The 27,745-nt window shown below is 48.2% G+C and overlaps 1 protein-coding gene and 1 pseudogene across 1 annotated transcript; both read left to right on the top strand.

The window, feature by feature from the left end:
- The first annotated feature begins 1,814 nt into the window (after positions 1-1,814).
- Positions 1,815-26,044, top strand: PRPSAP1 (phosphoribosyl pyrophosphate synthetase associated protein 1). The gene is made up of 10 exons (XM_016127278.2): positions 1,815-2,235; positions 5,040-5,092; positions 6,599-6,665; positions 16,095-16,267; positions 17,588-17,703; positions 18,157-18,212; positions 18,834-18,979; positions 23,777-23,847; positions 24,655-24,801; positions 25,341-26,044. The coding sequence occupies exons 1-10, from the start codon at positions 2,066-2,068 to the stop codon at positions 25,497-25,499; spliced, it is 1,158 nt and encodes a 385-aa protein (XP_015982764.1). The 5' UTR covers positions 1,815-2,065; the 3' UTR covers positions 25,500-26,044.
- On the top strand, positions 19,236-19,354 carry LOC118604690 (annotated as a pseudogene).
- Positions 26,045-27,745: the final 1,701 nt, after the last annotated feature.

The following is a 27,745-nucleotide window of genomic DNA, read 5'->3' as shown; positions in this document are numbered from 1 at the left end:
ATGAAATAGATTCTCCCCTGGAGCCTCCTGAAGGAACGTGGCCTTGAGGCACCTTGGTTTTAGAACTTCTGACCTCCAGAACCGTAAGGTCATACTTTTGTGTTGTTTTAAGTTGGTAAGTTCATGGTAACTTCTCACAGCTGCAATAGAAAAGGAATACACCTAACATACTACTGTGTAATTCATTCGTTATGTTTATTTTTTAACTCTCTCCCCCTCCTAGCTTGTACACCGCACAGTAGGAATTTTTGTCTTTTTTTCTTCCTCATTAAAGTATCCTAAACACCTGGCATACCTGGTGGTCAGTAAACGTTAATGTATGGATAAAAGGATAGATGTAGAAAGCAAGGGAAGGAGAGGAAAGGAGAGGAAAGGAGGACCCCTGGGAACCTCATGGTTATGTTCACTCACAGAGGGAGCTTCAGCTTGGGGAGAACTGAGAAAATGATGGTAAGTTCAGTTCGGGGTATATTCAATTTTGAGTGGTTCTATGTGTCAAGAGAAGTAGTTTGGTTTTGTTTCAGAAGGTAGCACGGCTTATGGCTGGGCCATCAGCTGGACGTGTGTGTGGTCCTTAAATAACTGGCCTAGACTATCTACCCCATGTGGGTTTTTGTTCTTTTCTTCTTTCTTTCTTTCTTTTTCGTTTCTTTCTTCTTTCTTTCTTTCCTTCTTTCCTTCTTCCTTCTTTTCTTTCCTTTCCTTCTCCTTCTTTCTTTCTTTCTCTTTCTTTCTTTCTTTCTTTCTTTCTTTCTTTCTCTCTTTCTCTCTCTCCTCTCTCTCTCTCTCTCTCTCTCTCTCTCTCTCTCTCTCTTTCTTTCTTTCTTTCTTTAACCTGCTCTGGAGGAGACTGGGGGGGGTGAGTGGGGATATCATTCCAGAGAGCCAGGGGAATGTGGATCAGGCTGCTGCAGGCCCCAGGGCAATTCAATTCTCAATATCCCCCAGGCCCAATGTCACAACAGGCAGAGGCCCTAAAAGACTTTCTCAGAAGATGGTAAGGTTGATGAAAGAGACAGGGACACCGCCTCCCTTCCCAGCTGGTTACTGGTGACTCAAATATTTCCCTGTCCTGTACTTTCTTCTTGGGCCTCATTCAGCAAGCTTTGATTGCACGCCTCTGGAACGCACAGCACCGCCCTATGGACTGGGAAACGTGAAGCACTAATACATGATCTTGCCCTAAGAGGGTTACACCCTAGTTGGGAAGACAGATGTTCACAAAGGTAAATAAAAATACGAGCAACATGCTGTGCGAGTGGGTCTTTGAAAGAGCATGTGGAAGGGGAGGAAGGAAGGCTTTTATGATTAAAAAGCAAAGCAAAGACTTTCAGGAGTGCTTTTGACCCGTCCAGGAAACCTTGCCTTATATGCAGATACAAGGTTGGCGTCTAGGGAATAAAGATCAGGCTCAGGAGTATTCCATCTTTGGGGAATTTTAGTATTGCAGGCAACCAAAGGAAAACAACCCCGCCCTCCACTTTTCAAATGAATCTCAGTCGAACGCCTGCGCCTCGCCGTACTGGCAGTTATCATAGAGACGCAGGGGTAGATCGTCGGCCTCCTCGGAGGCAGACATTTTGGATCCTGGCAGAAAATTGGAAAGGGCTGGAACCATTAACGAGTCAGGATGCACTCCCCAAGGACGTGACAGCAAACGAGATCCTGTGTGGACGACACAGTCAAGAGGTGGAGAGAACTGTGACGCTTCCCTAGGAATATCAGGCTTTTAGAGCGTTGCCCACCGCCCTGCCCTCATCTGAGATGGCGGCTTTGCGGCCGCTCTAGCCGGCGCCTCTCGAATGCCCGGAGCCCCGGAGGGGGCGGCGGCCTCGCTACTGGCCTCAGGAGGCTGCGGCTCGGGTCGCCGGGATCGCGGCTTCCCACGGAGTGCGTTGTGGCCTTTAGTACGAGGAGGGTGCGCATCTTGGGCCGCTCCCCTACTCTGCCGGGTTCCTTGGCCTCTTCCCCGACCGGACCGCGGGGCCTCGCGGCGCCCCCCGTCGGCCCCGCTGCCGGCTGCAGCCCCGCGCGGGCCGGCTGTAACCGCGCCGCGGGCCGGACGATGCCCAGGAAGCTGCTGCTGCTGCCGCCGCGCTCCGTGCCCTCGGCTTTCCGCGCCCCGCGAGCCAGCCCCTCCGCAAGCGCGGCCATGAACGCCGCCCGCACCGGCTACCGAGTCTTCTCGGCCAACTCCACGGCCGCCTGCACCGAGCTGGCCAAGCGCATCACCGAGTAAGGGCCGGGGCGGGGGCCGCCCCAGGGACCGCTCCCCGGAGGCCGTCCTTGCTCCTCTTCCCGGGCGGAGGGATAATTTGGGCCCGTCGCCTTGCACCGGGGATGGGGGTCTCAGAAGCCTTCCGTTTCGGGGCTGGACAAACCCTCGGAGGTGACACATGGCGACCCCCCTCCCCAAGTTTGGCAGACTCTTAACGACTTAACACTCCCACTCACCCCCAGCTACTGGGACCGCTCGTCCCGCCCCCCACCCCCCGCTTTCGTCTCCCGGCTCCCGCAGCCCGGGGCGGTGGTGGGGGTGCAGCGAGCGCCTTGCGGAGGGGCGGCTCTGGGTCCGCTCCCTTTCCCACGGTTGCCGTTGACCTCGGAATGTGGTCGTCCCCATTCCCAAGCCTCCTCAATGAGACGGAGGCCAGGATGCAGTCATAACGCCGAGGACCCGACCGGGTGGGTGCAGTCGGAGGGCGGCAGGTGGACGGCCCCCGGGGCGCACGGTGCAGCCACCGAAGCCAGGGTTTAGGGGACGGCAGCGAGGACAGGGCGACTCTCGGGGAGCAGATTTGTCAGAGCTGGTGATCGAAATGGTAGAGCTCACTGTACTTTGCAAGTCGACTTTAGGTGGTTTAGGCATTTGAAGTAGTCTTTGTTTCTCCGTGTCTTTTTAACCCCAGGACTCCTGTGACCCCAAGTGGCCTTGAGACAGCTCTCAGATCTCTTCCCCGTCTTGTCACTTCTAGCTCTGTAACACTGGGCAAGAGACTTGATTCTCCTGAACTTCGTTTGTAGAATAGGGGTGATTCTATCTGGCGAGAGTTATTGTAAGCCTGAGCAAAATCGTGTATTATCAAGCATCTAGGAGAGCTGAGGCTCATAGTGGCCCTCTGAATACCAGCTGCTTACTAAAGGGACTCTTTTCCAGGTGATTCCTATGGAGAATCCCAGAGCCCTAAAGGAAGGAAGAGCCTTATGAACTTGTTACAAGTAGAAAACAAAGCTTGACTTTTAACAGAGGCTCCTCCCCCCCCCCCACTGCCACACACACACACACACATTTTAAAGAGTTTGTGTTAGATCTCTGTGAATTTTTCGGAGTTGAGGAATAAAGGCACGACTATTTTTTAAATTCTAGTTGGAAATGTAGAAGGGGAAACTAGTCATATTTGCTCAGTAATGCCTATTTGCTTTTCAGTTGGACTTCTAAGTGAGGTTAGAAGGGTAAAAGAACTGCCCTTTTGCAATCTACTGTTTCTGTTTCTAACCCTTGATTCTTTCTGAGGCCAACTAAAATACTAACTTTAAATATAAAGCTTGTGTGTGTGTGTGTGTGTGTTTGTTTTGGGTCGGATTTACCACACGTTGACCTTGCTGAGAGCGGAAAGGGAGAGGGCACATTGAAAACATCAGTGGTTTTTACTCTTTGTTTTTATGTTAGCCTCTTCCCTGCCTCGTTCGGGAAGGTTTTAAGTTACTATAAACAGTAAATATTTCTAATTCTCTTATCTGTTTCTCCGTAATTCTCTTATGAGTTTCTCAGTAAGTTTTTATCTGAAAAAGGGGTTTAACCACTAGTTTGAAGATCATTAGATTAGATTGACCCCCGAAATTATGATATTTTAATTTCATGATTCCTTTCAGATCTCAAGGAATTTTCAGGCAAACTTTTTGATGATGGACTTTAGTCGATAAAAAAAGTTTGGTGCCTCACCTCCCTGGGTCTGTGATTGCACGTGGGTGACAGCGACCCTCCAGACCCTTCAGCTTCCACACTTCGCCCCTCTTTGTTAATCTTGTTTCCTCTCCTCCACCTGTTCCCTCACCTTTTTTTTTTTTTAACTGGAATATTTTTTAAATGGTAAAATAATATCTAGTTCGTTTTCCGTTTCAGCCACTTTAAAGTGGACAATTCGTGTAACTATCACCATTGCCCATTCCTGGAACTTTCTCTTTCGTGATCTCAAACAGAAACTCCATCCCCTTTGAACACTAATCTCCCATTGTCCCCTCTCCCAGCCCCTCGGAACCTTTATTCTACTTTCCGTGTCTGTGAATTTGCCTATTACAGGTGCCGCCTATAAGTGGAATCATGCAGCGTTTGTCTTTTTGTGTCTGACTTATTAAATGCTTTCTTCAGGGTTCATCCATAGTGTAGCATGTGCCAGAATTTCATTCCTTTTGAAGGCTGAGTAATATTTCATTATATACCTGGCTGGGATATTTTTAAGCAGATTCCAACCTTACATCATATATCATTTCATTCATAAATGGTAACGTTAACCAGTAGGGGCAAAACAATAACAACAACAACAAAATATAACACTGTTAATTCCTTAATATCATCTAGTATCTAGTCCTTATTCATATTTCCCTGATTGTCTTAAAAAGAGCTTTTCACATTTGGTTTGTTCTCATGGGGATCCAAACAAGGTCCACACTGCATTTGGCTAATGGCACTGAAATCTATATGCTTTTTACAACTGAGGCTTGCGTTTTTGGAATTCTCGCTAGTAACCAAGTGTTTGGGAATGATTTTCCAAGACAGCTGTTATTCATAAAACAATGATCTAGACATTAAGCTTTGGTTGTAGGCTTGTTCCAGTAAATCATTGCATTACAGAATGGTGAGCTCTTAAAGCTGCTCATGGAGTTACGGAGCATTTTTAATTCCTTATGAATCAAACTTTCTATGTAGTTTTCTGGGAAAGAATGTCAGTCTGATTATTTTAGTCTTTTTGTTTAACATATGCATATGAACTGGAGTTTTTTTTAGAGCACTCTTAATGGCCTTTTTTCCCTCCCTATAGGCGTCTTGGTGCTGAATTGGGGAAGTCTGTGGTATATCAAGAGACCAATGGAGGTAAGTTAAAATTATTTGTTCTCTAAACTGTGTTTAATTGGCTGGCGTGTTTTTAAAAGGCAAATATTACTCATGTTTAACAAAGAAGCATTTTTTCTCGTTAACATTAGAGGTCTAAGTTGTCATTCTCTACTTCCCTTGAAATCTCCATGTTTTTGTTCGCCTCCTTAAAGTCTCCTTTCCTCTTTTTCCAAGATAATGCACATATCCTGTCATTTTGGAATGAAAAAAAGGGAAGATGTAGGGAATAAGATTTTTCTTCTATATTGGGCTGTATTGGTAAAACTTTTGCTTTTATCTGTCTCATTAGGTCATCCAATGGCACCAGCCACAATCTGGTGTTAGGTAGTGATACTTACTAAAAAACGCTGTCATTTCTTTTCATCTCTTAAGTTTTTCTCTCAGGTCTCTCGTAGACAGACACTCGCCTTGCTTGGTGACCCGTTTTTTCTTGCTCTGGGTGTCTCTGAGGAACCTTAACTTTAATTGATGATCCTCGAAGGCACTTTGCTGGAGGCCAGTGTCCTAGGAATGGGGCCACATACTTCAGATTATAGTGCCCTTATTTATTGCAAAGACAAGTTAGTATCAGATAATTTGGAATTATTTTTTAAAGTTGAAAGCCTGGATTCATGATTCTATGCCGCCTTTTCTCTTTCTGAGGTACAGTTATCTATGGTATAAGTAGCTCGAGATGAATTACTAAGACATAATGGTGTTTAGGGATCTCAAAGAGCAAATTATTCCAAAGGCAATGATAGTTTAATGGAAAACACACATTCCCAGGATGTACGTGTTACATGTGTGTTATAATTAACCCCCAGGTAGCCGTCATCCAGCTTTCAAACTCGGTAACTTTTTACTTGGTGACTTTAGAAACTGTCTCCTGACCGACTGCCCCCTGCTTGGCACACTCTGTCCTACATCTTTGCATGTCCCCATACTCCCTTGCTCACTGCACATTCCAGCTTCGCAATGAGGCCCTTGTGCCCAGCCCCGTTATTCTTTCTCCTGTGTCACGGCTGGTCATTCTCTGGCACATGGGCCTGAAGAGTTTGCCAGCCTGTGGCCCTGCTTTGTCTCCCTGGGTCAGTCTTCATCTCCATGGTCCAGGTCCTCCACTTTGTGACTCCCGCACAGGGCCTGGCACAGAGGAAGGCTCAGCATGTGTTGAAAGAATAATAAGGTTGTTAACCTTTGGCCTTTTTATTTGCTGAGACCGCCTCCCCCAACCCAAGTATCTCGTCTTTACTGTGGTGATAGATTTTCTTTTTTGGACCTTGAGATTTTATATAGACCCGTTTGTTACTTTCGCCTCCTCCTTGTTTATCTTTGATTTCTTTTTCTCCTTCGCTTGTACATGTCATTCTGAGATCTAGTGAGAATTTATTTTGGTGTGCTAAGCGAAGTGCTGTTTTAGATTCGTCTTTACTTCCTTCAAATGCTGCTCGATTATTACATTATAAAGTGTTTTTCTTAAAACTGTGGAACATTTTTATTTTTCAGAAACAAGAGTTGAAATAAAAGAATCTGTTCGTGGCCAAGATATTTTCATTATACAGACAATACCCAGGTAAGCACTACTGTGTGCGAGATGCTTCATTGTCTTTTCATGTGAACAACTCAGTTTTCTTTAAATTATAAATGTATTTGCATATGAAACTGTTTTCCTGAGTTCTGTGAGCTGCTCTAGTAAATTAATAGACCCCAAGGGAGGGAGGTCACAGGAACCTCTGATTTATAGTGTGTTGGTCACAATCACAGGTGGTAGTCTGGGCTTGGCCGTTGTCATCGGAAGAGGCGGGAAACGGTTCTGTCTTATGGGACTGAGCCCTTAGCCAGTGGGGTTAGATGCTGTTCTCCAAGTAGATAGCATCAGAATTTAATTGAATTGTAGGACACCCTGCTGGTGTTGGGAGATTCTAAGAGTTACTCGATATGAGAAAAACACCCTGTACATTTGGTGACCAGAAATATTCAGTGTTCCGAATGTACAGAGAAGGTAAAATAACTGTTTTTCCTTTAAGTCTCCTTTGAGGGAATTGAGAAAACTCACTGTCCGAACAAAAAGGGACCCACAGGGTCATGGACTGAGCTATCAAACCCCAGGAAAACAAGGTTCTCCTGCAGTGATAACTGGCAGATACTAAGTATTTTATTTTTAACACTTTTTTTCTGATTATAAAAAGTGTTAATTACTAAAATTATAGGCATTCTGGAAATGCGTATCAAAAAATAAAAATTCCCCAGCCCTCATGCACTCCCCAGTCTTCTGATATAACTACTTCACAGCTATGTATTCCTCTGTATTTTATATGTGGATATACAGTTAGGCTCCATAATTCAAGTGATCCTCAAAACCAAAAGACGAGTAATTTTAATTTTATCTGCGTAAGTTTCAAAAGAGCACGTGAAGACACGTCCCTCCCCCCCTACCCCCAGCCACCTTGTCGCCCTGTCCCCCCACCCCCGGGCGGCAGTCATTATTCATTTCTCAGGTGTTCTTTGAGAGACTATGCATAGTCAAGCAATTGCTTTCATATTTTTCTTAATTTGTATATATGAGGTGTGTCTAATATATACCGTGTTGAATTTTTAAAAGTAAAACTATACTATATTAGCACGTAAAGAACAGCTCATCTTTTGAAACAGTTACAGACTTGTTGAAAACTCGTAGGTATGGAGCAGCCATCGGAGTGTAAGTTGTCCACCCATTGCTTCGCCACCCCCAGATACTTTAGAGGTAATTCCTATGAACAAGGACCACAGTACAGCCATCAGAATGGGAATCCTGACACCCACTCGGGACAGCCATCTAACGCTCAGACCCCGTTCAGGTTTGATCTGCCACCCCAGTCACGCTCTTCGTAGCGCACGAGCCAGGTCAGAGCCCCAAGCGGCACGTACTTGCCGCGCCTCTTCAGCCTTCCCCAGCCTGGGGCAGCCCCTCGGTCTTCCCGTGACTTCCAGAACTTTGACACTTTAGCCAGTTTATTGAATATTCCTCAGTTTAGGTTTGTCAGGTAGTTCATTACCCTAAAAATTAAAAGGCTGACATGAAAGGCAGCAAGCGCTTATTTGCGATCTAAAAGAATAGCTCTCTGGGAAGCACTGATTGAGGCAGAAACCCAGATACTGTTCTGATGCGGGGCGGGGGGGGGGGGCGAAGGCAAGGGGCGTTTATGAGAAAGGGAAGCGGGATAATTACATGATTAGAAGGAAGGGGTTTTCTGTTGGTGACAGTAAGTTAGGGAAGGAATTTCTACCGGTGCAAAGAAGCTGATATTCTTTGCTCTACGTGGTGTCCCTGATTCTAAAGAATGTCTCTGGTGTTCAGCCCCGTAGTCAGACCGTCTGCTCTCCCGCGAGCTTTGCGAACAGTCGTTTGGAAGACAGCGTTGCCGGGCCCCGTCCAGAGGCCGCTTTGCCCAGTCCGAACGTCCCGGCGGTGCGGGGAGTAGGGCGTGCAGCGCACGCAGTTCCTGTGGGGCGGCCACTCCGGCCCCGTTTCGAAGGGGCGCGGTCGACGTCGTCTGTTGCGCTGGTGACGGGATCCAGGCTGGGCACGGGGCGGGCTGGCGCCCTCCGTGTCTCGGGTGACGGGATCCAGGCTGGGCACGGGGCGGGCTGGCGCCCTCCGTGTCTCGCCTTTCTGCTGCTGCGTCGTCGTGTGGCCGCACCAGGACGGGCTCCGCCAGGCGCGCGGCCGGCCGTTTCTCGTCTCGAGCCGACAGGACAGCAGCGGGACGGACCCCCGCGTGTCTGGTCAGGGCCCTCGGGTCGGGTGCGCATGTAGGGGGAGCCTGAGACCTGGGACCGCGGGTGCAGGGTCCGTCGTGCCCGCGCAGCGTCCCGAGGCACTCCCGCGTTGCCGTCCGTCGAGGATTCGCGACTTCGCGCCTCCTTCAGTTTCGGTTTCCTGTCGCTCGCGTCTGGGCGACGGGTCTCTTTGCTGAGCGTTTCATTGGGCAGCGCACCTTGGAAGTGAGGGGAGCACCCTCGGGGCTTGCCTGGGAGCAAGCGCACGTAGTGGGGCCTTCGCACCGCCCACGGACGCTCCCGGCGCTCCGTGCTCGTCCGGGGTCTTGCCGGTCGTGAACAGTGAGTTTGCAGTTCGTCACTTCCCCCCGCCCCAAACTAAGCTCCTTAGAGCGTAGGGAAGAGCCGCATGTGACCTTTGGTCCTCGGCACAGCCATCTTAGATTACCGAGAGCCCTTACTGGTTAATCGAGGTGTGGCGAACAGAACCTCAGGCACCACGGCCATCGATGGGCCAGCTTTGTCCCTGGTCCTCCAGGAAACGCAGGGTCTAAGTACAAAGTCGTGTTGGTCAGCGACGTCTCTTTGCTCTGCCCTGAGAATGAGTGTCATGTGAAGAACTGTTTATCTTGTAAGAAATCTCACCATTGCTTCACAGGCCCGCGTCGTAACTTGGATTCAGTCTGACTGCAGGCTCGTCTCGGGGGCAGAGGCGGCCCGGTCGTGAGCGGGTGTGCTCCAGCACGCGAGCGGCTGTGCGTGTGTGTGGAGGGAGCACACCTGAGCTGGGAGGAGACAGGCGGCCGTGACCGTCCCACGCCGGACCTCGTCCGTTAGATAGTTGTGGGCGCGTCGGTGGTGGGCTGCCTCCCCCGCCGTTTGAAGACCACCGACGCGCAGGTGTTGGAGAGGCAGGACGCCCGTCAGTTTTCCATTTTCACGATGAGTTGGAATAGTCGAGGCTTCGATGCCTCATGTGAAGTATAATCTTTTTTGATGACTTTCTTAATCATAGGATGGACTTAGTTACACTGAATGTTTGCAGAGCACATTTTCCTGAGGCTTTACTTTTAGTCTGTATCTAGGAAGCAGGGAAGAGATGTAATGCCAGCAACAGCGAACTCCGCAGCGGCCAGTACGTGCCCGGCCCGGCTCCGCGGGCTGCAGGTGCGTTTTCTCACCCAGGCTTCACCGCCGCCGCCTGCGGCAGGTGTTGCCATCGGCCCCTTCGATGTTCTCTAACCCTGGATTGCCGCACGTGAGCGCGCATTCACGCACGTGGGGCGGAGGGACCGACGGCTCTCGCCTTAGTTTTGTTACGACACGTCTCCTTCCACATTCCCATTAGAACATGAGCTTCGTGATGGCAAAGATTTTTCTTTGTTCACTGCACCCAGAACACATTCGTTTAATGAATAAATGGATTTTGACCTATGTCACTAGCAGATACAGTCCCTCAAATCCTTGCGGAGTGACTTGATGAATAATATGTGATTTTTATACTTTTCCATCTTCATGAAATAACTGCGATCCCCTCTCTGTCCTTGAGACCTCAGTGGGTCCCTAATACGTGGTGGGCCTTCCTTTCCCACTGGATCTCACCTGAAATGGAAGAAGACCTTTGGGGTTTGTGTCTGTGCTTTGAAATTCCCGGTTTTAGTTCAGACTTCCCTTAACATGTTCACAGTCTACTGGCATGGCAAAATAACGGTCCCTGTGAACAGCACTGTCCCCTCGGGATCTCAAAACAGAGGTTGTTAGTCTTGCAGTACAAAGTTGTGCTTTCTCTAGTTCTTCGCTTTGAGGTCTCGTGGTCACCAGCCATGCTCAAGGTAAATACCCGACACAGGCCACCTTGGGCGCACCGGGGGCAGAGATGCAGACTGGACTGGACTTTACCGTGCGAGGGTCATGGCTGTGCAGGCGTTTTCCAGGGAAAGGACAGATCAGGGCGGTCAAAAGACCGGGATAATGGCCAGTCGGGAAACGTGCATGTTTTGCTCGCCTGGACGTGGGGCGTTCGAAGCTGGACCAAAGGAAGCGGCGGGGAGCGGGCCCGGCCATCTCGCTGAGACGCGGCGCGCGTTTCGAGGTGGTTTCGAAGCCACAAGCGTCACCTCAGCGGCTCAGTGTGGTAGTGTGTATGTCACACGCCGTCGAGTCGGCTCCAACTCCTGCGACCCTGTGAAAGAGCGACGTCGTTCTGCTCAGCTCCCGTAGACCCAGCTGGCCTGCGGCTGCGTTCGTGGGGTCGGCCCCTCTCATACGCGGTCCCCTCTTTTCCTGCCGCCCGCTGTCCTCCCAGAGCACCCTGCCTTCTCCCGTTGCGCCCGAAGCAGGACAACCTCAGTTTTGTCATTTTTGCCTCCAGCGATGCTTCGGGCCCAACTCGTTCCTGTTTATGGTGATCTCTCCTCCAGCACCCTGTTTCAAATGAATCAGTTTTTTTCCTCTCAGCCTTCTTGGCTGTCTGGCTTTCGCCTCACTTTGTCTACCTTTGTCTAACTGTCTAACTTTGTACGTGGCAATTGGGAATACGAGGGTGTGGTTGATCTTCGCTTTGGTCTCTAATACACGACTTTTCTCGCGTGATCTTTCCCAGTTCTTCCGTCGCCGCCCTCCCGAGTCTCATCCTTCTCTTGATTTCTTGGCTGCAGTCTCTCCATTTGAATTGATGGCTGAACCAGGGGAAGCGGACTCTTTAAGAATTTTAATGTCGGTTTCGTAGTTCAGTTTCCAGGTATCAAAGCAAAAATATCCTCACTTGGTATCTCTTAGGATGATGGGGACGGGAGAGGAAAACGGGAGGAAGGACGCGAGTGTGCGTGTGTCTCCCATGTGGAAAAAGGTCGTAGGGTTTGCCGCGTGGACTAGTGTGTTTACTGCTCGACTACAGAAAACTCTAACACCAACTAGAGAACACGAAGGGTTGAGTTTTTTAGCGTCATCTGCTGTAAACCGTTACCGAGATGCAGGAGCGTGCCACGTAGACTCTCCCGCAGGGGAGGCGAGGGGGGCTGCTGCCCGGAGCGGCACGGCCGGCTTTAGAAGGCAGACCCCAGCTTAGACATTCAGGTGCCGGTGTCCGAGACGCGGACGCGGGCGTGCCCCGGGAGGCGTGTCGTCAGGCGGTCCTGTTGCGTGACATTGTGGAGTGCGCGTCCGCAGACCCGACGGTGGCTCCCGCAGCCGGGACCGCACGTGCCTGATGGGATCGTCCTCTCGCCCGATGGCAGTGCAGCGGTTCGTTTACCCCGGCTTCGCCCCCAACACGCGAGGACGGCGTCGTGCTAGACAGGGCATTAGGATGGCCACGACGTCGCCTGGCGAGAGGAGCGTTCCCGATGCAGACAGCCGCCATCCTGCAGGTGCGGGGCCCCGAGCCGCGAGACCACCCCGCCTCCTGATGCGTGTGGCAGGTCCAGCTCGTCGCGAACGCTGACCGACCGACCCAGTGACCCACCGACTGATCAGAGGTTCCAAAGAACCTCTGCTAGAGCTGCTCACAGAACTCAGAGAAACATCTTACTAAAGTATCGGTTTATCGGAAAAGGATATCTCAAGAATAGCCCGAAGGAAGAGATGCAGAGGGCAAGGTATGTGGGAAGGGGCGTGGACCTTCCACACCTGGCCAGGTGCACCACTCATCCCCAACCCACGTACTCACCACCCAGAATCTCCAAACGCCTTCCTTTTGGGGTTCTATGGCGACTTCATTACAAAGGCATGATTGATTAAATCGTTGGCCATTGGCAATTACTGATTCAGTCTCCACCCCTTGTCCCTCCCCAGCCACCAGGTGGGTGGGGCTGAAGGTTCCAGCCCTCTCAGCAGGGCCCTCTAATCACCTGTAAGCAGCCCTCATCCTGAGGTTACCTGGATGCTCAAAAAAAAATCACCTCATTAACATAACAGAAGACCCTTATTGCTCTCATCAGGTAGGACATTTGTTTTAGGAATTCTGTGCCAGAAATAGGGAAGAAGACCAAATACCGTTTCTTATTTTAAGTCACAATATCACAGCGCGGTACTACTCAAGGAGCTTTTCAATACTGAGCAGTGGGACCAAGTGAAATAGCTAGGAAGCTTACAGAGTATTTTTTGCTGGGCAATTTTCACGTTTACATTATAAGTTCTAGGACGTTGGTGCAACGAAGGGACATTGACAGCTTATTTGCTACAGATGATTAGCTGTCGGAGGTGGGGCCGGGTTCGTCCTACCCTGTAACCCTGGTCTCGTCTCCGTCTGTGGTGTTGACCTGGTGTAGTCCTGGGCGGTTTAATGGACGTACATAGGACAGGTCTGTTTCCCCACCTCACTCACGTTCCTTTCTGCCTGAGAGGGCAGTAAGGGCCAAGTTTAACACAGGGTGTGATTATCTTAGGGAAGAGAAAAATAGTTTGTCAACAATTAGGAGTGTCCCACTTCGATACAAAGACTACGAGAAGTAGCCAGGATGTACTCGGAACAGTCTTAGGGAACAGATAAAGCAGAGGCCGCCCGCCAAATGCTCTTCACCCTGCTAGTCCTCAGAGTAGCTGCCTGGTGTTCAGTTTGTCTGGCGTCTGTCAGCAAATGGGAAAAGCCAGTGTGACAAAGGCCCTTTTGTGGCCTTCCTGACCAGTGAGGGGTGGGGAGGGCGGCTTTCCTTGGACTCGGGCTGGAGGGTGTTGGATCCTTTGGCACAGGTCTTTGGGAAGAAGAAAAAGTGGAAAATAAAAACCTCCTGGGAGGGATTAGTAATTAATGGAAGGAAAGTTGCTCTGAAATCAAGGTTCCTCCAGCATCGTTCTCGCTGCATTCATATCTCACTGTCTGGGCCTCCCTTGTGGCGTGCCAAACCTCGTTGTCTCATGCGCGCGTGTGTATCAGTGCTGTCGCAAAGCCAGCTAACTACCCACTACCCAGACAGACAGTCTCCTGGAAGCCGTTACGTTCACTCCTGCTCTGAGCGTGTTGGCATTGGGATCTGGTGTAAGAAACCACTGCCCGTGGGACTTTTTGGTGCCACACAGTATCACACAAGTGGAAGGTTAAGAAAGCTCTAATTTTATGTCTGACGTTGACGAGCAGTCCGTATACGGGAGAGGACTTCTGCTATATCACGTGCGATGCCTAGTGTCAAGTCTGGATGCGGCCTTCTGAGTTACTTACATACTGCCCTCCAAGTGCTGTGCAGGCTTCCAGCCTGCAAGGCATCAATTCAGGTGATCTGATGTGGGAAGGGAATAAAGTGTAAAAGTGTTAGGGAAGGGGAACATTTTACATGAGTGAGTTGTGCTCCTTCCTGGGACAGATGGTTAGCACAGTAGCCATCCAGTGTGGGTCTCTGGCAGTCCCCTAAGATGCGCTCAGCCTTGTATACCATTTTATCTCCTCTAATACAGTGCCCGACTCAAGTCACTCAATGAATATTTGTTGAATGGATGAATGAACTAAAATCGACCAAGTATTATAAATTCCTAAGTGTTCTGAAAGAGTTTGATAAGTGTTCTGTCCTGATAATGCCAAAAGATTGTGTGTCCTCTGACCTTTCTATGGCTGTCTTGGGACATTAGTACTTTGAGAGTATGGTGGACAAAAACGGGTGCTGTAATAAATCATAAATTCCTACCAGGGCAGGTCATGGTGGGTAGCCCCGCCCCAGGCCTATGACTGCTTTGGTGAAAGGTTTGTAAGCCAGCCCTGCAGTCCGGGTTAACACACCTTTGAGATGTCAGAAGTGATAGCCCTCGCAGGTGTAAGCGCCCTCAGGAGAGCACGTGGCCTTCACCCATCTGTAATCTAGTTCCTGCCTCGCTTTCTCCCACCCCCACCCCCCCCCCACCCCCCGTCCTCTTCCTTCCTTTCCCACCTTCATTTCAGATGCGTGAAAGAAACTGCAAAACTGTTATTCTCACAAGCATTTGAGATCTTGCTTCCTGGCAAGTGTTTTCAGTTTTGACTCAAATAAACTCATAAAAATTCTCTCTAGGTTTGGATGTTTCTTATGTTGACAGTATGAAGGAGAAAAATGCTCTAGTTTATTTCAGAGGAAGGAAATGATACCTGGAAAATAATGTAACCTGTCCGCACTCCAGAAGGAACTTCTCGAAGTTGAGCTCCGAATCAGTTACATCTCCCCTCTGGGAGAAATGTTTTCATGAAAGAACCCTGAAATAGTTATGAAAAACTCCACATGACAGAGGTGAGGTTGGAAGTTCCACGAGTTGAACACGGAAGTGGAAAATGTCTAGTTAAAAGGGCGCGTCCGCAAATGCTCACTTCCGGGTGTACCCCTAAGGACGTGCACCCTCAGAGAGTGGCAGACAAAAGCTGGAAGAGCCTGGAAGGAGTGGCCTGTCCTTTAAGCTAAAAAACTCACTTCTGTTAAGTCTCTGTTGTGTCGACGGCAGGCTTTCCATTTTGCTTTAAATGAGGGCAGCATCTCTGCATTTAAGAACAGTCGCCTGAAGAACCTATTTCTGACACATGGGTGGGGACGAAGGTATGGGTGTGATCCTGTTTGTCCGGAGAGGGCGAGGGAGACACAGTCCTGATGCAGAAGAGGGGGTGTCTTTAAGGGCAGAGCCTTGATCAGCCTCAGCAAAGAAAGGGTAGCAATCTGCATTCATTAAAATTGGGAATAGCCTTTTCTTTGAATACCTTTCAAATTCATATTCCCTCCTCTGTCTGGGTTCATCTTTATTGGGAATCTGTGTGTCTCAAGGAAAGCAAGGATGGGGGAGATTTGGGGAAATTAAATTCCAAGACATCCACATTCCTCACCCTGCCCTCTACCCCCGAAGCAGAAGGTACCAAACCCTTTTTGGTAATGACAGCTCGTTAGAAGGATAGGCGGTTTCCCTCGATGGCCCAGGAAAGCCAGGTGCCAGCATGCTGGCCTGAGTCTCAGTGCCTGGGCTGGTATGGGCAGGTGCTGAGTAACTGGTCACCAGCAGTTGACGTCTGCTTTACATGCCACTCCAGTGACTGTCACTGACGAGATCCAGGCAAAGGTGAGAGTGGGTAACTGAGCCGTGGGTCTCAGTCACCACAAATGAAAACTGGCATTTACACAGCTAAAAAGAAGAGTTACAGGCTTGCCCTTGCGTCCATGAGGTGCCGTCGTCAGCCGGTATGGTGATAAAATAAATGCCTGTGAGGGCCATCTTGGCGGCGCATGTTAACCTGCCGACGCTGAGGTCTTTTCCAGGGGCTCATGTGTGAAATTAATCCAAACACAAACTCCCACTGTTTCAGAGATGTGAACACGGCTGTGATGGAGTTACTGATCATGGCTTACGCACTAAAGACGGCCTGCGCCAGGAACATTATCGGAGTCATCCCTTACTTCCCCTACAGCAAGCAAAGCAAGATGAGGAAGAGGGGCTCCATCGTGTGCAAGCTGCTAGCGTCCATGCTGGCGAAAGCGGGTGAGCGCGCCAGAGACCCTGGGGCCCGCTCTGTCGTTCAGGACACGTCCCTCCTCGAGATTAGTCCACACCTCATGTATCTAGCTCGGGACCTATTTTCTCCAAGTGTCGTTCACTGATTTCTTTTTCTCATTTCCTTTTGCCAGTGCCGGTTAGGGATACGTGAGCTTAGATGTAAATCTGTACATTTTTTCTCTTTGTCTTACTCCAGCATGACATTATCTGCTTTTCTACTCTAATGTTGGCCTTTTTTCCATCGTTCTGTTTACTTCTTTCACATTTCATCTTATTAAATTTTAACTGGTGACCTTGGCATTCATGTGTGATCGTTTAAGCTTCAGGTCTAGATTTGTGTATTTGCCTTAGCTAAATTCTATTTATGTACATAATACTAAAACTGGATTTTTCTTTTACTATTTCTTTAACTCATATGCCCTTTCTTCCCCCTCCCTGATTGTCTTTACGTAGAGCAGCTCAACGTCATTGCTTTTACTCCGTGTGTTTTTGTAGGGGTGGCCTATGTTCTGGCCTATCAATCAGATGTAACAACACTTTACAATTACTTGAATTTTATTTGTTTTGATGTTTATTTTAAAACTATTTGAATTCTCAGGAACATATTTGAATTCCGTTCTCTCTAAAAATCTAATGTTTTTAGAAAGAACAAGTAATACAAGTTTCTTTGGTCTGGAACTTTCACTGTGACCTTCGGCCATTTACAATGTATTTATGTATTTTTTTTTGTTCGTTTAGTGCTATTGATTATAAGAGTCTGTTTTCATTATTTTTCTGTAAGAGTATTTCATGACCCTTTCATTTATGAATATAGAAGTTGTTCCGAACTCTTCAGCAGCTTTCTTTGTGTCATGTGAGTTTCTTTTCCTCTACTACTTTGCTTTTGCTTTCTTATTACGTCTGCCTTAGCCACAGTCCTAGAACATGTCTTCCTAGATTCTTTAATCAAGGCCTTACTATTTTTTACACCTGTTTTTGCTTCAGTATTTATTAATTCCATCTTCATGTTTTTGCTTCTGCCTGAATTTTCTTTCCTTGACTCCGAGAGAACACTTTTTTCTCAGTGTCAGCTCTCCATCGGGGTAGAAGCTTAGAGGCTCCTCCTGTACATTAGGCTGGACACATTCTCCAATTCATGAAGTTTTGTGAAGGTTGCAAACAAAGTCTATAACGAACATGCTTGTTAACCACACCCCTGCCTTCAGTCTCGCGTTAGGAAACAGGAGTTGGGCGTCTAGTTTTGTGTCCACTGTAGCCATTAACTTGTAGGGGTGAACTTTGTAATTTTTTGTTTTAAAATTTCAGGTTTAACTCACATTATCACTATGGACCTTCATCAAAAGGAAATACAAGGCTTTTTCAGCTTTCCCGTGGACAACCTTAGAGCCTCACCTTTCCTGCTTCAGTATATCCAGGAAGAAGTGAGGAGCCACCAGCACATACCCATTGTCCTCGAAAGGGACCCTATGTAGTTTTTCTCTGGTATCAGATTTCAGCATTGAAAGGCACATCACATGATCTTTTCCTTACCTCTTAATGCCCGAGGCAGCCAGATAGGGTCAGCGTTTAGGCATGGAGGATCATATATTTCAAAGGCATTTAAAAAATGGATTTCCTTCTAAGTACCTTTAGCAGTTTGCTTATGTTTTCTTAAATGAAGGTTTTAAGAATTAATTACTTTTTATTTTGATGTAGCAGTACTTTTGCAATGATGTTAATTGATAAGCGTTAACATTCTAAGAAGTTTGAATGAAGTTCTAGCATATGTGATTGCTAGCATGGATCCTTGTTATAAGAGGAAAAATGTAATACCACATACAGTTGTTATTTTTTGATAACTTTTCACTATTTTCTTATTTTTCTTCCAAATCTAGATTCCAAATTACAGAAATGCAGTCATTGTAGCTAAGTCTCCTGATGCTGCAAAAAGGTAAATGAGCCAGATGCTTATAAAATCCCTTCTGGGTGCTTCCGGAAGTCAGAGCGAGCCCTTCCGGGTGCTTCCGGAAGTCAGAGCGAGCCCTTCCGGGTACTTCCGGAAGTCAGCGAGCTCTTCCGGGAGCCAGGGTCTGGCATCATACAGCCTGTGAAAGCGCGCTGGCTCAAGCTTTCCCCGGGGCCTCGTCACGTCCCGCAGCACAGCCCTTTCTGGCTCTAGTCGCCAAACGACTCGAGTGCTTCTCTGAGTCTCTTGGTTTTCTTCTGGGAGAGAATGACATTCTTCAGGTTCTCAGGAAAAGGAAAACAGAAGGGCCGTGAGCCCTTTTCAGGCAGTGGCTTTAAGAGACCTTTGAACACAGTCGTTCCTCCAAAGGTGAGCGGTAGAATATTGAACAAAGGGTAGAACCAAGATGGTCTAGAATCAGATGCCAGCTCACATCTCAGCTCATGTGCCTCTTGAGGCATTTATGTTCTGATTTATATAAATAATCCCTTCGCGTGTCCCTAAAAGGTCGAATGGCATTTTTAGTTTATGCTTAATAGCGTGGTGGCAAAGCGATGCTCGGGGTTTCTCCCGGGGATGCTCACCACATCCCCATGTCTCTCTTAGGGCCCAGTCATACGCTGAGAGGCTCCGTCTGGGTCTAGCCGTGATCCACGGGGAAGCGCAGTGCACAGAGCTGGATATGGACGACGGTCGTCACTCTCCCCCGATGGTCAGAAATGCCACCGTCCACCCGGGCCTGGAGTTGCCGTGTAAGATGAGCCCTGTGTTTTCCTTTTATTTGTACGTTGAAGAAAGTTTTGAGTAGAGTGACGGGCGGGGAGTTGGCACTTCTGTGGACGGACGCTGTCTTGGTGTTTTTGAATAATTGAATGGTGCTGCATTGATTTCCCCTCTTGTGAAAGGGCGCTGCGTTACACACGTTTGCAGAGGATTGGGCTTATCTGCATGGCCCTTAGCGTTCAGAGAGTGTGAACTGATTTTAGCGTTAGTAAAAAAGTTGTGTGTGTCTATGGCCACTCCGCCCTGGACCAGCCCGATCCCGTCTGATCTTGGAAGCTAAGCAGGGTCGGGCCTGGTTAATACTTGGATGGGAGACCACCTATGAAGACCAGGTGCTGTAAGTGTAAAAAATAAATTAAAAAAGAGTTGTATGTGTGATGTTGTGAAACCTTGAGCTTTTCTATTTCGATGCGATGGGTGAGAGAAAGCATTGATCAGATGCCAGGCTTGGGCCATCAGGCGACTTTTAGCACTCGTGTCATCATTAGAGCTCTTTGACCCGATATCTGACAAACCTGCAATTAATCCAGCAGTGTGAAGGCTATTTATTTCCATGGAGTTTTTGAGTCGCAATAACCAACATTCTATATGGGAAGATATATTATGTTTTGTAGGAGAAGGAGATTATTTATTTTTAACATATGTACCTATTTGCCGTGCCTGAGAATGATACAGGCATTAATAGGGCGGGAAAACTTAGAATGGTTACGCCTCAGACAGTTTATTCCAGAGAGGGCCCTATGGAAGGTGCACACGTTCTAATTGTTTGTAATTATCAGACGCAGGAAACGGTGTTATACTACTGTTGTCTAGTTGTCGGACTTTGTTCAGATTTTGCCGGTTGTCTCACCAGTGTCCTTTAGAGCGAGAGAAAATGGTTGATTTCTGGACTAGGACCCAGTGTAAGGTCACACGCCACACTCAGTGTCACTTTTCTTTAGTCCCACTTAACCCGGGGTGGCCCTCTGGTCTCTGTCTCTTATGGCCTTGACACTCTTGTAAAGAGTGCAGGCCAGTCATGTTGTGGGATCCTCCTCAAGTGAGACTTGTCTGTTTCCTCATGATTAGGTTGGGTCAGTTATTACAACGGTTGTTGTCAAATGATGATTTTCTAATTCCCCTTCTTCCCTATTCATGTATCGATTCACATCAGTATAGATTCGTAGAATCTTGTGTTCTTCAATGTATTACATAGTCCATTGCTCCTATTTATTTTAATGCTGGAATCATCTCGGGCGTGGCCATGAAGACGCCTTTAAGCTGCCGCCCGTATTCTCTTGACGTATCCCTCGCTTTCCGGTACGACCACGTGTTCCACGTTCCGTGCTTTCTAGCCGCGGAACCAGCCCCCCTTCCTGTGGCGTCAGGTGGAGTCAGGGAACCGTGGTTCGGGCCTCAGCGTACACTCAGTCACCACACTTTACGGCCTGCGAGTAACCTCGACTTGCGTTCTTTCCTACGTGGCTAACTGTATTTATAGGCTGAATTCTAAGAAATAAGATTCCTGGCCCAGAGGTTATTTGGATAGATATTGCCATTTTGTCACAATACTTTATAACGTGGCGAGACTCTCTGTCCTGAGAACGTCGCAGCGTTTCCCTTCCCAGTCACCTTGCGTGTGGCGAAGCGACGGTTCTTTCGTGTGCACGTTGGTGTGTTTACGGTACAACGTGTACAGTCGCCATGGGGTCGTTTTTATAATTCCTTTGTGTAGATTTAGTCAAGAGAATTCTGAAAAAAAATGGTCATTTCTTGTATGTGTAATTGTACCTTCCAAAGTAAATATGTTTTACATTTGTGAGTTATGTTTCAATAGTTTATTTGATAAATGTTAGGATAAGGCCAAAGGAAAGCAGATAGTCATCCTTGGAGTCTTTGCATCTGTTAGAAAGTCGAATCCATTTTTTTAGAGCAGCATTAGTTAGGCTGACTTTGCCCCCGCCACCCACCCCCTCATGTGGTGGCGATGTCTGGGGACATTTCCGGGCTCGACCAGGGGGAGGTAAGTGCTGTGGCATCGAGCACAGACGCCGGAGAGGCAGCCGGGGTCCCGCCGGCGTCGCAGGCAGCGGTCGGGTCCAGACGGCCCGTAGTGCGGAGGAGGAGGAACCCTGCGTCGGAGCGAGGTGTTAAACGCGGAGCCGTGTGTTTCTCACGCGGTAGGCCGCATGGCTCTGTGATGGCGAGGGCAGCTCCTGGCCGGACTCGGAGGGACCGTACGTCAGTGGTCCCCCTCCACTCTGCTCTGTGTGCTGCAGTGGTGAAGACAGAGTTTGGGCCACAAAAATGAGAGGACGTCACCTTTTCTGGCTTGATCCTCCTGGCTTGCTAATTTCATAAGAGAAGAGCGTTTTTTACCATTAAGGTGAAAACAGACAGTAGCTGTCCTTGAGCATCTGTTCAATGTAAATTTTGACTTATTTACCTTTAGAGTTATGAACCTGAAAATAATTTCAGTTCTACTTCTGCTGGAGACCTTATTTCTTATATCTCTTAAATGTCAATGTGTTGATAAAGTCTGATAGTCCATTGAACTCAAAGTAAACCAAGATCAAAATAAGTGAAGAATGAATAATTGTGTTTAGTCCTTTTTTGCTTTTTATTTTAGGAGAGAAAGGTTTGGTTAATTGACTCCAGGGACAGAGTTTTTAAAAAGTGTGTGTGTGAGAGAGGGAGGGAGGGAGGGAGGGAGACAGGGAGGGAAGGAAGGAGGAAGGGAGGGAGGGAGGGAGGGAAGGAGAATGAGAGAGAGAGAGAGAGAGAGAGAGAGAGAGTTATATCTAAGATCGTTGTAAATATGCAGCATTATTTCACTTGGAAAATGCCAATTTTAAAAGCAAAACACAGTTTTCTACTTCATAAGAACATTGGAATTCATTTGATAAATTGATGTTTTTATTTTAGTAAGTTGATATAGATTTCTGGCCACAAGTAATGGTACACAATTCATTTTATCCTTAAACAGATTGAGTTTTATTTGACGAAATGGAGAAAGAGGGCGGAATCTTAAACTTGGGGTAGTTTAAGCATCCTTTATCCTTAACCTTTAGTACATATATTACTTTTACTGCGAAATTTGAATTTTTGGTATTGTATTTTCTGGGCAAGCTATTGGAAAATTTGGGGCTTTTTTTTTTTTTTTTTTTTTTAAACCTGTCAGGTACTATTTTTTTTTCCTCGACCCTATAATAAAGTCTATCTCTGTTTTTCAGTAGGCGCCAAGTTATGTGTTCAGTGTGATCCAGATCCTAACGCCAGTGCTGAGCAGGGAGTGAGCATGTAAAGCCCGGGCCTAGCTCTGCCTGTGTTTCTCATTTCAAACTGACAAAAGTTTTTTTGGAGAGGCAGGGTTAGAGGTAAACAAGAGTACTGTGACATGTTTTCTGCGTAAAAACGTGATCTTTGATGAGGGATACTGGCTTGCGATCTTTTTCTTTTGTTACAGAGAAAAATGGTCAACAAAAGGACCACATCTCTTTAAAAAGTGGGTAGGTCAACATAACCACCTGCCCACGTGGTCCATTTTAAAGACAGAATTCAAGGAATGCTTTCCTGATGTTGGTGATGTATTTTCTCTCCCTTAGGTGAAATTTACATGCAGAGCCCCTTTGTCCAAATTCCAGAAATTACCCTTGTTTCTGGGATGGGAAAGCAGGAAATGTTTATTGAAATTTGCCGGTAACAGTGCTGAATTTCAGCTCAGCACTGGTTCGTATATAGAAAGGCACGCCTGTCCTTTGAGCTTTACGAGTGCCTGTGGATGGAATCAGCTAAAAGGGATCATTAGCTGATAGTTCCTTAACTGTATAATCACTCTGAATTTTATTCTCTTCCTTCTCCCTGACTACTAGTTTAATAAATATTTCAGAATAATAAAAAGCATTCCAAAAAACTAGAATACTTAGCCCATTCTTCTGAAGTATTCTTTCTCTTCTCACTTTACTAACCTCCCTTTGAGTGTGAATTCTCGTTTGCCTTCCCTGTCCTGTGGTTTGCTTTGTGCACCAGGGTGCCTTTTCCAGATATAAATTTTGTAGTGAGATAAGAAGCCTCTACCTTAAGGACTAATTAAATCAGGAAAAGATGATGGACTCCTTGTTTTTAAGTTCCTTATTTTCAGGAAGCTCTGATTATGTCCATAGTGTAGTTATCTGATACTAAGATTACATTGTCCAAATAAGGTCACTTCGGAAGAAAAGGAATGCCTGCTCTCTATCCGGCAGGCTTTCCCGGTTCCATTTTCTACAGAGCGGCGTTTGTTTGGCCTTCCTTCAGCAGTCTCTGAGCCGGGCCTTTCCGTGGAGGGCCGTGCACAGCTGCCTCTCTGCACGGGGGAGGTCCCCTCATGCTGCCCTGTGGTCAGGCCTGTGCCGTCTGGAGCCCGGCGGCCGGTCCTCACGGTGGTGGATCTCAGCTGAACATGCCGTATGTGCACACAAATCCCGAAGGCTCAGTATGAAAAAATGTAAAGCGGGTCTAGTAAACTGGCATGTTGATTACGTATTGAAATGGTAATATTTTAGCTATGTCAGGTAACCTACAATCTATTAATTTCACTTGTGTTTTTGCTTTTTAACTTGACTACCAGGAGGTGTAAAAGGGCAGATGTCGGACCTGTTTCTGTCGGACAGCGTGGCTCTGGACAGTCCGTTTTTGACAGCCTGGGTGTATGGTTTTGTCATCCTCCCAGGGAGTGATGTTTTGGTTACATTTTACTCAGTGATGCATGACTGACTGGGGTCTCGTCATTCGTTTTGTTTTGCCAGTGATGATGGCCAAAGAGAAGCCACCGATAACTGTCGTCGGAGATGTCGGGGGGAGCATCGCGATCATAGTGGTGCGTACGGTCCTGTGTCCTCCCTCCGGTGCATCCGTCCAGTAGTGCACAGATGACACTACTGGCTCCTCGTGGGTTTTACACGTTGGGACGATTCTTCCGGGAACGATGGTAGATTCAAATGGACCCATCTGTCCTTTCTCACCCAGACTCCCTCAGGGCAAGTAGAATTTTTGCACAGATGAACAGGGATGATTATAACAGGGCTGTGAAAAGGGCACAGTAACTCCCGGAAGACAGTTCAACCCCACAAGTAACCTTTGTCTTAACGGGTATAGGTTCCGCCAGACCAGCTGACCTACTCAGCTCTAAGCTTTAGGGCCCTGAGCCGAACTACACATGAGCCGTTCCGGTTTTACTAACGAGAACAAATGTCTCATTCTTGGCACTTTAACGTGATGTGGCCGCTCCCGGCTCTGTGTGCTTTTGCTGGGCCAGAGGACCAGCCTTCATAATGGCTCACTTCATTCCGGGTTTCCGTCATTCAACTTTCTCTTGGAAAAAAGCAAACGGACACTGGCTGTGTAGGATTAATCTGAAATGTGAAACACGGAAATGAGTCTTGGCAGCCCCGAGCACTGGCTGTGGGTGTCACACCGGACTGTGAGGCTTTGCTGCTCTTCACGCCGACGACCACGTACACACGGCGTGGCCCGCGCGGTTCTGTCGCCATTGCTGGGTGTGCGGCCTCTGACCCAGGCTGATGGCTCTGGTTTGCGACATTCTCTGACACAAGTGCAGAGGGGTGTGTGTCATAGGCAGGGGGTGGAGGGTGGCTCCCTAACGCTCGCTCCCGTCTCCCCTCAGGATGACATCATCGATGACGTGGAAAGCTTTGTCGCTGCAGCGGAGATCCTGAAGGAGAGGGGCGCTTACAAGATCTACGTCATGGCCACCCATGGCATCCTGTCCGCGGAGGCCCCGCGGCTCATCGAGGAGTCCTCCATTGACGAGGTCTGTGCTTGCCAAGGGCTCGGGGCGCTTGGCCGCAGTCAGGTCGCTGCTCTCCTCCCTGTGACCAGCAGAACAACCTGGTCTCTAGTGCCAGACCCGGCTCCGGAGGGGCTGTGACATTGTGCCTGTGATGGCTAGCCATTCGTGGGGGCAGATGTGCAGTTAGGAACGCAGGTCCGTTTTCACAGAGATTTGCTCTGTGTGCTTTAGTATGTTTTGTATTTCAACATGATTCGATACTGAAGTAGCATTTCTGTCAAGACTCGAATTCTGCCCCAACAGTGTGACTGTTACGGTGCTGGGCTCAGCCTGTCATTCCTGCATGCGAAAACCGTGGCACTGAGAACCTCGTGTTTGGAATCACGAGACCGTTTCCTTATGTTAAGTTGGTTAAGTTAGTTTGTAAAACTATACTCAGTGGAATAAGGTTTTGCAGGTCAGAACTTGGGCTGTGGGGACCCAACGTGGGATAAACTTTTCCGTGCGACCACGTTGGGGCACACGTTAGTAACTGTATTTTCCATTGCTGCCATGACTAGGTGGTGGTGACAAATACTGTCCCTCACGAGGTGCAGAAGCTGCAGTGTCCCAAGATAAAGACTGTGGACATCAGCCTGATTCTCTCTGAGGCCATTCGGAGAATCCACAACGGGGAGTCCATGGCCTACCTCTTCCGGAACATCACGGTGGACGACTAGCTTTCGCCGGGGCTCCTGAGGAGACGCGCGGGAAGCGGCCGCAGGGTCACGTCCACAGCGTCTCCTTGCAGGGGACTCGGGTGGTCTCGTGCCGTTCGCTAGGTACCAGGCTTTAAGACAGCCAAGGGGGAGACACAGCTATTGGGTAAAGGGCCTTAAACGTCTGCCCTCGCCATCCCGTCCCTCAAACAGAAGTCACGTTTTCCCGAAAAGAACCTGAACGTCTTCTGGTCCTGAGAAGGAGTCAGAGGCGGAGGCGGCGCCGACTCTGGCGTTCGTTCGCAGGGAGACGCGTGTCCACGCTGAACTCGGGCAGCCGCGCGCCCCGGCTCTGTGCCCGTTGCAGTTGTCCCCCCTGTGGCCAGCTGCACGTGCACCTGCTGTAGAGAACCGCGTCTTCCTCTGAGAAGCTGCTGTGCCTACAGCCTCTGAACCAGAAAGCGTTTAGTGTCACCCCCAGCCAGGCCCTAGATGGAGAGTCGGACCCTCTCTCTCGGTGTCTGCGTTGCTCTTAAATTTCAAATAAAGGAATTTGTTATCTCGCTCGTCTGGTCACTCCGTTGCAGAGCCGCAGGGTGACTAACTGCTGCCGAGTCTGCACAGGCAATGGGTGTAAAGTAATGGCTGGTCCCAGCCCCTGGATGTAAGTCTTCTGCAGGTTCCGTCCCCTTCCTGAGCACTGACGTTAAATCCTTGTTTAACATATTTAAGACCTAAATTTGTAAAAAACAGAACTACTTGTACTGGTTCCTGTGTTGTAGGTAACACTTATGTTTTCTGCATTACTTAGGACTGTACTTGGCCTTTCTACCCAGCATTTAAAATTACGTAATCACAATTCTGATTTATTCCCCGTTAAGTAGGCCTTGCTGCAAATATGGTCTAAACGTTTTGTACCTTTTGGTCTGATCCAAGCCAGGGCTGAATGTCACAGGGAGGAGGAGCGTCTGCGGGGAAATGAAGTGGAGTCGCCCATCGGTCCTGTCAGTTCCTGAGAAGTCATAGAGGACCATCCGCTTACTTGTGCAGTTGTACTTCTCCGTAGGGAAGTTTCCTGGACATTTTTCTCCCCTTCCTAACAACTAGAAACGTTCCCAACCCACCGTCAAGACTCCGAGCTCCTTAGCTCTCCAAGCATACAAACCAGTGGCCTACTGCTAATAGTCCAAGTAGGGGAATTTTGAGCAAAGAACTTAATTATAAATCGATCAGCATGGTGGTGAAGAGCCGTAGACTGTTTTTCGGGGGACCTCATTCTTGTACCTTAGGTCGAGCACATGCCTGGTTCTTCCACCCAGAGCCCCTGTCATCAGCAGTAAAGAGGGAGGTTCCGAATTGAGAGCTGAGGTCCTTTGAACTTCGAAATTCCATTTGTAGTCCCAGTTAATGTTTTTTCCCTTTGCCTCTAGGAGTAGAGGTTTGCAAATGAACTTAAGTAGCAAACGCATTTAGTAGAATATATTTCCTGGGATTAGAATGAGAATACATTAGGATATACCCTTGCCAGTGGCACTGTGTGTGCCTGGCGGGAGACCAGGTCTCAGGGGAATGGAGATGAAAACGGGAGGGCCCAGGGAGCTGCCATTCTGGCTGTAGCTAATGCAGCAACTCCCGAGAGAGCAAGCCCACGCACCGCGGTCCCCGGCCCCATGTGTGTGACCCTCTGCCTTTGTGATCTGGCTTCAGGCTTTACAAGAGCATAAATACATCAAAGAATACAAAATCTTTGTTCTCAGGAAGATTTCCACACCCCCACCTGAAGGCCTACTGTGTGCCAGGCACTGGGACTATAACGAACAAAATCCCCGATGTTAACCCTCAGCAGTGGGTATAGACTTGTGTTTAACTCCATTCCCAGGGAACACTGCTTTTTTTTGGGGGGGGGGGGGACAAACATAACCAGTTTCAATTACATTTTACTAGTTCACAATAAAAACTTGTACTTGAAAGTAGTCAAAAATAATAAGTACGGATGCGTTCACGGGTTCTTAGCTTTCCTGAACGTAAACATCTGAGCTTCCCTACATAGTTTACGTGTCTTCTAAAAGAATCTGGTATGGGGAAGCCAAGCCTTGTTGTTGAGCACCAAATTTGTCTAGTCCTGTCTGTTCCTGCCTTGTAATGAGCCAAAATGCTGGCACTTGTCCAGATGTCTGTTTTGAGATAAATTAGGCCAGTGCAGCACAGAAAAGGCCTGTCAACTGGTGACTAAGTGGGGCCCCCTGGGTGGTGAGTGGTCTTTTCTA

Source organism: Rousettus aegyptiacus, unplaced genomic scaffold, assembly GCF_014176215.1.
Source record: "Rousettus aegyptiacus isolate mRouAeg1 unplaced genomic scaffold, mRouAeg1.p scaffold_m13_p_6, whole genome shotgun sequence".
Lineage (NCBI taxonomy): Eukaryota > Metazoa > Chordata > Mammalia > Chiroptera > Pteropodidae > Rousettus > Rousettus aegyptiacus.
The sequence above is the reverse complement of the archived record's forward strand: the minus strand, read 5'-3'. Positions and strand labels throughout refer to the sequence as shown.

What these genes read in the sequence shown, in the direction of transcription:
- PRPSAP1 (XM_016127278.2), top strand. Translation starts at nt 2,066, where the DNA reads ATGCCCAGGAAGCTGCTGCTGCTGCCGCCGCGCTCCGTGCCCTCGGCT. An exon ending in ATATCAAGAGACCAATGGAG is followed by an intron (nt 5,093 to 6,598) that starts GTAAGTTAAAAT and finishes TTTATTTTTCAG; the next exon opens with AAACAAGAGTTGAAATAAAA. An exon ending in TCTCCTGATGCTGCAAAAAG is followed by an intron (nt 18,213 to 18,833) that starts GTAAATGAGCCA and finishes TGTCTCTCTTAG; the next exon opens with GGCCCAGTCATACGCTGAGA.